At 45.5% G+C, this 12,802-nt stretch overlaps 2 protein-coding genes across 8 annotated transcripts in view; both read left to right on the forward strand.

The window, feature by feature from the left end:
• The first annotated feature begins 58 nt into the window (after positions 1-58).
• On the forward strand, positions 59-2,229 carry LOC118944746. Its single transcript, XM_036965429.1, has 3 exons — positions 59-1,328; positions 1,518-1,605; positions 1,871-2,229. Exons 1-3 carry the CDS (start codon positions 72-74, stop codon positions 2,020-2,022), a joined length of 1,497 nt encoding a protein of 498 aa, XP_036821324.1. The 5' UTR covers positions 59-71; the 3' UTR covers positions 2,023-2,229.
• A 2,481-nt stretch (positions 2,230-4,710) lies between these two features.
• Positions 4,711-12,802, forward strand: part of LOC110507892 (neurofibromin) — a 107,784-nt gene continuing 99,692 nt past the window's right edge. For 3 of the 7 annotated variants that reach the window (XM_036964934.1, XM_036964933.1, XM_036964936.1), the window contains exon 1: positions 4,721-4,989. In XM_036964934.1, the coding sequence (XP_036820829.1) occupies positions 4,930-4,989 (60 nt within the window). In that variant the 5' untranslated portion in view covers positions 4,721-4,929. Of the gene's footprint in view, positions 4,990-12,802 lie in introns of all 7 variants that reach the window. The other 4 variants (XM_036964937.1, XR_005039980.1, XM_036964932.1 and 1 more) reach the window with 4 other exon arrangements.

Here is a 12,802-nt window from a genome sequence, read left to right on the forward strand (position 1 = left end):
TGAGATGCTCAGTCATCGACATGGGCAAATCTACTAAGCCAAAAACATCAGTGTGTGATGCCAGGGAAAGCATGTCTGCAATAGTGGATACCATCATAAAGGAGGTACATCCAGAGGAAGAAGGGGAGGTTGCATTCCACCCTGATCTATCAGCTGCAATAGCAAGACTGGAGGAGCTCATATCTCAGGGTAGGATTGGTGCTCTCTCACGTGATCTTACTCACCAAGTCAACCGCATCATTTCTGAGAGCAACTTGACCCCTCTGGTTCTGACAGTGGCGGCTGGAAAGAGTGCATCCGATACAGTCCTTACTGAGCTGAAGAGGAATGACAAGACGGTGGGGAAGCCCACAGCTTACAAGCTGGTTCAGCTTTTTGCAGAGGAGTCTGTGAAGCGCCTCTTGCTTCCTAGCCTTGTGCCCTCTACAGCTTCAATGAGTTTGGCTCAGGGAGTTAGTGTGCCGGCTAGCGTATCTGAAGATAGGATTTCATGTTCTTTTTCTACATCAGCATTTAGTGACACAGTCAGCCTGTTTACCAAAGTAATGGTAAGCCAGGTCATGGACTCTGTGGTTTCTGATGCACAAAGCATAGGGGCATCTCCAACCGGAACTTTAACTGATATAGGCAGTCTACTGAGTGGTAAGTCCTACCCTCTGCCATCTTTCTCCGCCATCAGCATGACAACAAGTGGGACCTCCAATGCTGCACGAGGCTTTGAGGCCAACATAGATGCTGAGGAAAGGGATACCATCAGTTGTTTCGGTGTACCTCAGAGCATTGTTTGTGATCAGAATTCAACCAGCCCGGATGTTGCTTCGCTTTCAACCCCATCCACTGACAACTTAGTCGGTGATGATGACTTCACCGGCCTCATCAGCATGTTAGTGGTGAGACTTCTGTCAAAAATCCAAACCCAAACTGATCTGTACCCAACTGACGTCACACGCACGTCACAAGACCTGATTCCAAAAGTTATAGCTGCCTTCTGTGCATGGTCAGGCTGCTCTGAGACCCAAGCTTATCCCAAGAACCTGAAGAGTCACAAAGTATACAGCACCGTCTACAAACATCTGTTGAAGGAGTTTGGCTCAGAGAAAATACTCCAACTGGCCGTGTCGACTCAGGACTCCACTTTCAATAGGATTCTTGTGAAGTCATTGAGCAAGGAGCTTCTCCACAGTTGTAACGAGGCATCAAGAGCAGCCTCAAGAACATCTTTCGATGCCACCAGGCCAGAAGCTCTTCTCATGGCTGAAGATGTGAAGGCTACCAGAGGGAAGCTGTCTTTCCTACAAAGGCTTGCCAGACTGAAATTCAACTTAAAGGTACATCACACTTATTTAAGTTAACAATTGTGTCAATGTGAGTAAACAATGTTATTTAGAGAAAATGTAAAACCATCCATTAATTCCAAAACCATTTATAAATCTTGTTGTGCTGGTGTGTAAGATGTGATCGTTATTACCGTGAGATTGTTCTGCTGTGACAGTTGTTTTGACATGTTTTTGTTTTAGCCATTCATGATGGGAAACAAGAAGGATTCCAATAAGAATTCCCGCCATTCTGAATCCAAAGACCAGACTACTGCTGAAGATATCATGTGTAAGTCCATACAGCAGGACATTTACTGTTTGAGATATTGGTGTACAAAGCTGCTATTGCAAAAATATTAAACCCTATATACAGTACATTATATATTATCGATAGTAATCTCTTATGTAAAATTATTTATAGTTTCCAAATCTCAAGATTCTGGTTCTCATTTATTTGTGAAAGTAAAAATGAGTTGAAACTAAGAATACAATATACCATCATTTCTAAATGAAAGTGCATGTCAACTCTCTCTCTCTTCTGTCGCCCAACATAGTGGCACATCCTGCCACATTTGGACTCCCAGAGGGTCTTATCTCCACCTGTCAACAGGAGAAGCCTCGCAAACGTCCCCTTCTAATCAGGATGTTTTCCACCATCTCCATAGGCCTATCCAAGCCATTCAAACGGTTTTCAAAGCAAGCTTAATACAACAATTTCCTTTAATACAGTAATATTTGCATTGAATTGATGGCCTTTGTCTTCTTTTGTGTTGCCCTGTTAACACATTTGATTAGGAAATACATAGTATATTTAGTTTAGTTTATTATGCCGTCATAGTCACGGTGTAGGCTAAACAAAGTAATGTTGTCCTGAATAATGTATAGAACATGCACCCCCCCCCACCCACACACACACACACACAGAGTGTGATTCATTGAGCACACACACATACTACTTCAGATATGTCCCACTGTCACACCCTGACCATAGTTTGCTTTGTATGTGTGGGTATGTGTGGGTGTGATCTGAGTGGGCATTCTATGTTGGATGTCTTGTTTGTCTATTTCTATGTCTGGCCTGATATGGTTCTCAATCAGAGGCAGGTGTTAGTCATTGTCTCTGATTGGGAAACATATTTAGGTAGCCTGGGTTTCAGACTGGTGATTGTTCCTGTCTCTGTGTTTGCACCAGATAGGACTGTTTAGGTTTTCACATGTCATTGTTTTGTAGTTTATTCATGTATAGTTTTCCTTTATTAAACAAACATGAATCATCACCATGCTGCGTTTTTGTCCGCCTCGAGAACCGTTACAGAATCACCCACCACAACAGGACCAAGCGGCGTGGTAACGGGCAACAGCAGCGAAAAGAGGAATGGACATGGGAGGAAGAATTGGAAGGTAAAGGACCCTGGGCACAGCCTGGAGAATATCGCCGCCCCAAAGAAGAGCTGGAGGCGGCGAAGGCGGAGAGGCGCTGGTATGAGGAGGCAGCACGGCGGCGTGGATGGAAGCCCGAGAGTCAGCCCCAAAAATTTCTTGGGGGGGGGCACACAGGAAGTGTGGCGAAGCCAGGTAGGAGACCTGCGCCAACTTCCTGTGCTTACCGGGGGGCTGGAGAGACCGGGCAGGCACCGTGTTATGCTGTGAAGCGCACGGTGTCCCCAGTGCGGGTGCATAGCCCGGTGCGGTACATTCCAGCTCCGCGTATCGGCCGGGCTAGAGTGGGCATCGAGCCAAGTGCCATGAAGCCGGCTCTACGCATCTGGTCTCCAGTGCGTCTCCTTGGGCCGGCTTACATGGCACCAGCCTTGCGCACGGTGTACCTGGTTCGCCTGCATAGCCCAGTGCGGGCTATTCCACCTCGCCGCACTGGCAGGGCGACCGGGACCATTCAACCGGGTAAGGTTGGGCAGGCTCAGTGCTCAAGAGCTCCAGTGCGCCTGCACGGTCCGGTCTGTCACCACCTCCACGCACCAGCCCTCCGGTGGCAGCCCCCTGCACCAGGCTGTCTCTCCGGCTCATTCTTACAGGGGCTCCCGCCTCTCCAGCGCTGCCAGAGCCTTCCTCCTCTCCAGCGCAGCCGGAGTTTCCCGCCTGTTCGGCGCTACGAGAGCTACTCAGTCCAGCGTTGCCGGAGCCACCCGTCTGCCCAGCGCCGCCTGAGCCACCCGTCTGCCCAGCGCCGCCTGAGCCACCCGTCTGCCCAGCGCCGCCTGAGCCACCCGTCTGCCCAGCGCCGCCTGAGCCACCCGTCTGCCCAGCGCCGCCTGAGCCACCCGTCTGCCCAGCGCCGCCTGAGCCACCCGTCTGCCCAGCGCCGCCTGAGCCACCCGTCTGCCCAGCGCCGCCTGAGCCACCCGTCTGCCCAGCGCCGCCTGAGCCACCCGTCTGCCCAGCGCCGCCTGAGCCACCCGTCTGCCCAGCGCCGCCTGAGCCACCCGTCTGCCCAGCGCCGCCTGAGCCACCCGTCTGCCCAGCGCCGCCTGAGCCACCCGTCTGCCCAGCGCCGCCTGAGCCACCCGTCTGCCCAGCGCCGCCTGAGCCACCCGTCTGCCAGGGGCCGCCAGTCTGCCAGGGGCCGCCAGTCTGCCAGGGGCCGCCAGTCTGCCAGGGGCCGCCAGTGCCGCCAGTCTGCCAGGGGCCGCCAGAGCCCCTCAGCCCAGAGGCGCCAGAGCCCCTCAGCCCAGAGGCGCCAGTTACACCGTTACACCCACAACCAACATTCAACCAGATATCAATGATTCAGTGTAAAATACATGTACTGTAAAATAAACCGTATTTAATTTACAACCAATAAAATAATACATGATGCAGGACACTCAGTTATAAGGGAATTAACTGGTTTAACTTCTCAAACAAACACATTTCCATTTTCTGTGGATCGCCCATGTTTACATTTTACTGAATGCCAGTCTGACCTTTGACCTGTAGATGGCAATAAAGGTCTACTTTTGCAGCAGATCCACTTCTAAAGCTCAAACCTCTCTGGACAAGTAGCCAAAACATTTGTCCCTAGTGCGAGAGAATGTGTGTGTGGCAAGAGAAGGGAATATTGCACTACACTTTTATGATACAGATACATTTTGCATTCGGTAGCATAGCACAGCTATAGTTTTTTCAAATGCCAAATGTACATGTAGCATGCTTCTGCCTACAGATGCTTTTCTGAGTGACTTGTGTTGTGAGAGAACCAGAATTCAAACATAAACTCCTGGATTACATGTTATAATATTGTCAGCTCTTTTTAGTAACATATGGTAGCATACATGTTTCACACGGTGGCAAGTCAAGCTAGTTAGTTACATGTAACAACATTACATTATATGGTCAATGTTTGTGTGTATTCTCTTAGCGTTTACCTTCGACATCAACAAGCGACGCACGGGTATCTTTGCTCTGCAATCTCCTATCCCCATCGGTTTCACTGGGAAGACTTCCGGTGGTGTGTCATGGCGGCATGGTAAAGCTTGCTCAAAGGGAACAATAACCAAGCCGTACTGTCATCTTCAGACGCCGGTTTGGGGACTTATTTCAGGCCTAACATCGCCACGAACGTCCACATTCGTCTTGGAATTGCAAGCAGTCATTCGCGGTTTCTATCCGCACGGCCATGGCGGCACATAAACCAGTGGAATGGGTTCAGGCCGTGATAAACAGATTCGACGAGCAGGTAATATTATAGTGTTAGTTATATGAGTTCGAAGTGGGAGTAGTTAGCTAGTTGCAACTGCAAGCAGTGAATATTTTGTTGAGGGCTTGTACAGGTAGATAGCTAATTGTATTTATGTCACTGTGAAGTGCATGCTAGACTGCTTTCTAGCTAGGTAGCTATTGATAATAACTACGTTAGGACAAATATTTTTATCTGTGTTTGGATGATGTGTACCAAAAGTGCAAGTTACTTTTAGTTACCTAGCTAGTAAGCTACCCATGTAGCTAGCTAGCCAACTAAACATGCATTTTAATGTTGCATATATTTTGGGTGTTGGTGTAGCTAACTCGGAGTATTTGCACACAACGTCTAATATTGGTTAATTCTTCCTAGACAATTGGGGAAAAGATGTCCCTATTGTACCAGCTAGGAAGTCCTATAACTTAGCTACCTTGCTAACTGTAAACAAATGAGAGGTGTGACTCCAACATGCACTGATTAAAATGCAAGGTCTGTCACATGTGGGGGGGAAATGAAGAACATACTGGTTGCATGCTGTCAGCCAACATTCATGTTGGTGTCTGAGGAATCTGGATTTTCAACCTGACCATGTTTCTGCTCTGAGGTAACGTTAAACGCTCAATAATAAGATCAAAAACAACATGGATCCGTACAAATTGACAGACATCCGTTTTTTGTTAAATATCTACTTACATAATTACCACATCCTTAAATTATGATATACGTAGTGTGAGTTTGTCTCAATCCAATATTTGAGCGTGTTTAGGTGTTTGTGGTCACCACAGCAGCAGTCTACAAGGCTCGCCCAACTACAAGGTTCTGGCAGTTAAGTTTAATCTTATTACCCAGAGTTGGATGAATTCGTGGATACAATTTTTTAGATCTCTGCATGCAGTGTGAATGAAGTTAAGAGGTAATGATGATAGCCAATGCTGACTAGCATTTGTACAATGACTGAAGGCTACAGGTACACCGAATCAAATTTTATTGGTCACATACACATGGTTAGCAGATGTTAATGCGAGTGTAGCGAAATGCTTCTGGTTCTGACAGTGCAGTAATATCTAACAAGTAATCTAACAATTCCCCAACAACTACCTAATGCACACACATCTAAAGGGGTGAATGAGAATATGTACATATAAGTATATGGATGAGCGATGGCTGTGCGGCATCGGCAAGGTGCAGTAGATGGTATAAAATACAGTATGTACAGGTGACGTGAGCAATGCAAGATATGTAAACATCATTAAAGTAACATTATTTTAAGTAACTAGTGATCCATTTATTAAAGTGTCCAGTAATTGCGTCTCAGTGTAGGCAGCAGCCTCTCTGAGTTAGTGATGGCTATTTAACAGTCTGATGGCCTTGAGATTGAAAAACAGCTTCTATCTCTCTGTCCCAGCTTTAAATCACCTGTACTGACCTCACCTTCTGGATGGTAGCGGTGTGAACAGGCAGTGGCATATACTACTGTACAGTACTGCTACAGTATCCCTTTGAATGTGTGAAACATTGGGTCAGGTAGTCTAGCCAGTCCATCAATAGTTTTTACACTCTCTGTTGCCCCTAACTATATCTCATCAGAAGTCATTATCAGTCAACATTATCAAATTGTAAGATCAACGTTTTAAAATGCTCCAGCTGACTTGATGGAGAGTTTGTTGTTGCTTGAGAGCTGGTATGTCTGTAAATCAGCTCTGGGTCTCAATTTTATCCAAACTAAGCTTTGTCTGTTTTGGTTGTCAAAGACCACCTCCAAAGGGACTGAAACAAATGGTACTTGCTGCAGTGCTGCCAGAAACTCGTCACCTTCTTTATACTCCTTTGTGTGAAAGCTGTTCTACAAATAAACTTGAAAAGGGTTTGCGGTGGTTTGTATTTAACCTAAACATGCTTAAGTGCCATGGCACACTGTGCAACTGCCCTCAACTCCAGTACAGACTTTTGAAATGGAATATCAGCACTTTTTGTGCAGTTTGGGTAGGATCAGAGGCTACGGAGGGATTCTGTAGCACAGAGTGGTGATTGTACTCAGATGGTGATTGTACTCAGGCTTAGCAGCTCTGCTCGGATTATTACAGTTTGATGAAAGTGTAATAAGGGATTAAATCCTCCTCGTGTTGTTAAGACCATTTAGAAGCCTCTAAGTCATAGGATTGCATGTGTTGGCTTTATCAGGGTGGATTTCATAGTCAGAATCATATTTTCTGTGTGAACCTTGCTTAATTTGCCCAAAAACCTACCCAGTGTCCAGAAACAATGAAAGTGTTCTGAACAATAAGTCTAAATCACAGTTGTATGCAACTTCAGAATCCTGCATTACAACCAAAAAAAATGTATGTCAAAAAGCTACCACAGAGAGGAAGAGAGAGGTTGGTGGATGCCAATGTGATGTACGAAATGAATGAGAAATAATCATCTCAACCTAGTAGTATTGGTCATCACAGCATCAGCCCAGAAAGATATGAAGCAGGGATTGGACTGTGGGCTGAAGTTCAGACGCCTGACTATTCTCCTACCCCCTATCTTGGGACTTTCATTCCCAGGCCAAAGTTTCTCCCTGAGGGACAGGATCTAGCTAGTAAGCAGTCCTAGGCCATGAGGCTCTTCCTTAGAATGGATGCATGTCTGAACCTAACTGTTTCCTCAACCATGATTAGGCCTACAACAGTGTAGTCTCCACTTACCATGCTCCCAAGCCTTGTTCATCACTGGGCTGTTGGGGTAGTCTGGAAGTGGAAATCGAGGCTAACAACATCCTGGCTCTGTTGCCCCACGATTTTCAAGTTTTCATAACAATCGGAAATCTGTATTTTTGGGCGCCGATTTGATTTTTAATAAAAAAATGTATACCTTTATTTAACTAGGCAAGTCAGTTAAGAACACATTCTTATTTTCAATGACGGCGTAGGAACGGTTGGTTAATTGCCTTGTTCAGGGGCAGAACGACAGATTTTTCACCTTGTAAGCACGGGGATCCAATCTTGCAACCTTACGGTTAACTAGTCCTACGCTCTAACCACCTGCCTCTCGTTGCACTCCACTCCACAACTGCCTGTTACGCGAATGCAGTAGAAGCCAAGGTAAGTCGCTAGCTAGCATTAAGCTTATCTTATAAAAAACAATCAATCATAATCACTAGTTAACTACACATGGTTGATGATATTACTAGTTTATCTAGCAGCGTGTCCTGCGTTGCATATAATCGATGCAACGCTGGGGGATGATTTAACAAAAGCGCATTTGCGAAAAAAGCACAATCGTTGACGACTGTGCCTAACCATAAACACAATGCCTTTCTTAAAATCAATACACAGAAGTATCTATTTTTAAACCTGCATATTTAGCTAAAAGAAATCCAGGTTAGCAGGCAATATTAACCAGGTGAAATTGTGTCACTTCTCTTGTGTTCATTGCACGCAGAGTCAGGGTATATGCAACAGTTTGGGCAGCCTGGCTCATTGCGAACTCATTTGCCAGAATTGTACGTAATTATGACATAACATTGAAGGTTGTGCAATGTAACAAGAATATTTAGACGTATGGATGCCACCCGTTAGATAAAATACGAAACCGTTCCGTATTTCACTGAAAGAATAAACGTCTTGTTTTCGAGATGATAGTTTCCGGAATCGACCATATTAATGACCTAAGGCTCGTATTTCTGTGTGTTATTATGTTATAATTAAGTCTATGATTTGATAGAGCGGTCTGACTGAGCAATGGTAGGTAGCAGCAGGTTCATAAGCATTCATTCAAACAGCACTTTCGTGCGTTTTGCCAGCAGCTCTTCGCAAGCACAGCGCTGTTTATGACTTCAAGCCTATCAGCCTAATGGCTGGTGTAACCGATGTGAAATGGCTAGCTAGTTAGCGGGGTGCGTGCTAATAGTGTTTCAAACGTCACTCGCTCTGAGACTTGGAGTAGTTATTCCCCTTGCTCTGCAAGGGCCGCGGCTTTTGTGGAGCGATGGGTAACGCTGCTTCGAGTGTGGCTGTTGTCGATGTGTTCCTGGTTCGAGCCCAGGTAGGGGCGAGGAGAGGAACGGAAGCTATACTGTTACACTGGCAATACTATAGTGCCTATAAAAACATCAAATAGTCAAAGGTATATGAAATACAAATGGTATAGAGAGAAATAGTCCAATAAATACTATATTAACTTCAACCTAAAACCTCTTACCTTGGAATATTGAAGACTCATGTTAAAAGGAACCACCAGCTTTCATATGTTCTCATGTTCTGAGCAAGGAACTTAAACGTTAGCGTTTTTTACATGCCACATATTGCACTTTTACTTCTCCAACACTTTGTTTTTGCATTATATAAACCAAATTGAACATGTTTCATTATTTATTTGAGGCTAAATTGATTTTTATTGATGTATTATATTAAGTTAATATAAGTGTTCATTCAGTATTGTTGTAATTGTCATTATTACAAATAAATAAACAAAAATCGTCTGATTTAATCGGTATCGGCGTTGAAAAATCATAATTGGTCGACCTCTACTTATAACTGGAACCTCCATCAGAGCTAGTTAGCTACTAGCTATTTAGTCATTGTTAGCCACTGCTAGCGGTCTTTACCTATAGCTCAGACACCAGCCACTTTAGCCCGTATAATACCTGCCAGTTTGCACAGCACGATATCAGCCCTGAGCATATTGGACTGCTTTTTTTCCCTCCACGATATCACCGGAATCCTGCCGCAAGCTCTGGACCATTACACTGGATCATTGCAGCTAGCTAGCTGCTACCGAGTAACTATTGTCCAGAATCATGCACTAGTTAGCCTCGAGCTAGGCCCATCTCCCGGCTAGTAAACGAAGTACACCAACTACAATACCTCTCTTGCCAATTGGCCTGGAACCTTTGTCGACACGGAGCCCCGCCGATCCATCACGACTTGTCCCGTCAGTAGAGGTAGTCATCTTAAATAAGCATGCCCCTTTCAAATTTAGAACTAATGACAGATGTAGCCCTTAGTTCACTCCAGACTTGACTGCCCTTGACCAGCACAAAAACATCCTGTGGCGTCCTGCACTAGCATCGGATAGTCTGCGTGATATGCAACTTTTCAGGGAAATCAGGAACCAAAATACTCACTTAGTTAGTTAGGCTAGTTCCAAAAGGTTTTGGGACACTGTAAAGTCCATGGAGAATAAGAGCACCTCCTCCCAGCTGCCCACTGCACTGAGGCTAGGAAACACTGTCACCACTGATTAATCCACGATAATCGAGAATTTCAATAAGCATTTCTCTACGGCTGGCCATACTTTCCACCTGGCTACCCTAGCCAACAGCTCTGCACCCCCTGCAGGAACTGGCCCAAACCCCCCGCTTCTCCTTCACCCAAATCGAGACAGCTGATGTTCTGAAAGAGCTGCAAAATCTGGATCCCTACAAATCAGCTGGGCTGGACAATCTGGACCCTCTAATCCGAATAGTATCCGCCGCCAACCTCAAACTTCAACCTCTTTCGTATCATCTGAGATTCCTCAAGATTGGAAAGTGACTGCTGTCATCCCCCTCTTCAAAGGGGAAGACACTCTAGACCCAAACTGTTATAGACCTATATCCATCCTGCCATGCCTTTCTAAAGTCTTTGAAAGCCAAGTGAACAAACGGATCACCGACCATTTCGAATCCCACCGTACCTTCTCCGCTATGCAATCCGGTTTCTGAGCTGGTCGAGAGCGTGGCTGAGGTGAACCCAACGTCCTAAACGGTATCATAACCACCATCAATAAGAGACAATACTGTGCAGACGTCTTCATCGACCTGGCCAAGGATTTCGACTCTGTCAATCACCGTATTCTTATCGGCAGATTCAATAGCCTTGGCTTCTCAAATGACCGCCTTGCCTGTTTCGCCAACTACTTCTCAGAGTTCAGTGTGTCAAATCGGAGGGTCCGTTGTCCGGAACTCTTGCAGTCTCTATGGGGGTGCCACAGGGTTACATTTTCGGGCCAAGTTTTTTCTATGTCAATGATGTCACTCTTGCTGTGGGTGATTCTTTGATCCACCTTTATGCAGACGACACCATTCTGTATACATCTGGCCTTTCTTTGGACACTGTTAACAAACCTCCAAACGACCTTCAACGCCATACAACACTCCTTCCGTGGCCTCCAACTGGTCTTAAATGCTAGTAAAACTAAATGTATGCTCATCAACTGATCGCTGCCTGCACCCGCCCGACGAGCATCACTACTCTGGACAGTTCTGACTTAAAATATGTGGACAACTATAAATACCTAGGTGTCTGGACAGACTGTAAACTCTCCTTCCAGACTCACATTAAGCATCTCCAATCCAAAATTAAATCTAGAATCGGCTTCCTATTTCGCAACAAAGCCTCCTTCACTCATGCTGCCTAACATACCGTTGGAAAGCTGACTATCCTACCGATCCTTGACTTCGGTGATGTCATTTACAAAATAGCCTCCAACACTCTACTCAGCAAACTGGATGTAGTCTATCACAGTGCCATCCGTTTTGTCACCAAAACCCCATATACTACCCACCACTGCGACCTGGATGCTCTCATTGGTTGGTCCTCGTTACGTATTCGTTGCCAAACCCACTGGCTCCAGGTTATTTATAAGTCTTTGCTAGGTTAAGCCCTGCCTTATCTCAGCTCACTGCTCACGATAGCAACACCCACCCGTAGCATGCGCTCCAGCAGGTATATTTCACTGGTCATCCCCCAAAGCCAACACCTCATTTGGCCGCCTTCCTTCCAGTTCTCTGCTGCCAATGACTGGAACGAATTGCAAAAATCACTGAAGCTGGAATCTTATATCTCCCTCTCTAACTTTAAGCGAAAACTTGAAATCGGCCCTAATTAATCGGCTATTCCGATTAATCGGTCGACCTCTAGTTCAGAGGAGACTGCATGAATCAGGCATTCATGGTCGAATTGCTGCAAAGAAACCACAACTAAATGATACCAATAAGAAGAGACTTGCTTGGGCCAAGAAACACAAGATCTTTGTTTACAACTGCCGGGTCTTTGTGAGACGCAGAGTAGGTGAACGGATGATCTTGGCATGTGTGGTTCCCACCATGAAGCATGGAGGAGGTGTGATAGTGTGGGGGTGCTTTGCTGGTGACACTGTCAGTGATTTTATCTAGAATTCAAAGCACACTTAACCAGCATGGCTACCACATCATTCTGCAGCGATAAGCCATCCCATCTGGTTTGTGCTTAGTGGAACTGTCTTTTGTTGTTCAATAGGACAATGACCAACACACCTCCAGGCTGTGTAAGGGCAATTTGACCAGAAGGAGAGTGATGGAGTGCTGCATCAGATGACCTTGCCTCCACAATCACCTGACCTCAACCCAATTGAGATTGTTTTGGGATGAGTTGGACTGCAGAGTGAAGGAAAAGCAGCCAACAAGTGCTCAGCATATGTGGGAACTCCTTCAAGACTGTTGGAAAATAATTCCAGGTGAAGCTTGTTTTAGAGAATGCCAAGAGTGTGCGACGCTGTCATCAAGGCAAGTGTGGCTACTTTGAGGAATCTCAAATATAATACATATTTTAAGTTGGTAAAAACTTTTTTGGGTTACTACATGATTCCATGTGTGTTATTTCATAGTTTTGATGTCTTCAATATGATTCTACAATGTAGAAAATATTAAAAATAAAGAAAAACCCTTGAATGAGTAGGTGTGTCCAAACTTTTGTTTTATACCCCCTTTTCCTCACCAATTTCGTGATATCCAATTGGAAGTTAGTCTTGTCCCATCGCTGTAATTCCCGTACAGACTCGGGAGAGGCGAAGGTCGAGAGCCATG

Source organism: Oncorhynchus mykiss, chromosome 27, assembly GCF_013265735.2.
Source record: "Oncorhynchus mykiss isolate Arlee chromosome 27, USDA_OmykA_1.1, whole genome shotgun sequence".
Classification (NCBI taxonomy): domain Eukaryota; kingdom Metazoa; phylum Chordata; class Actinopteri; order Salmoniformes; family Salmonidae; genus Oncorhynchus; species Oncorhynchus mykiss.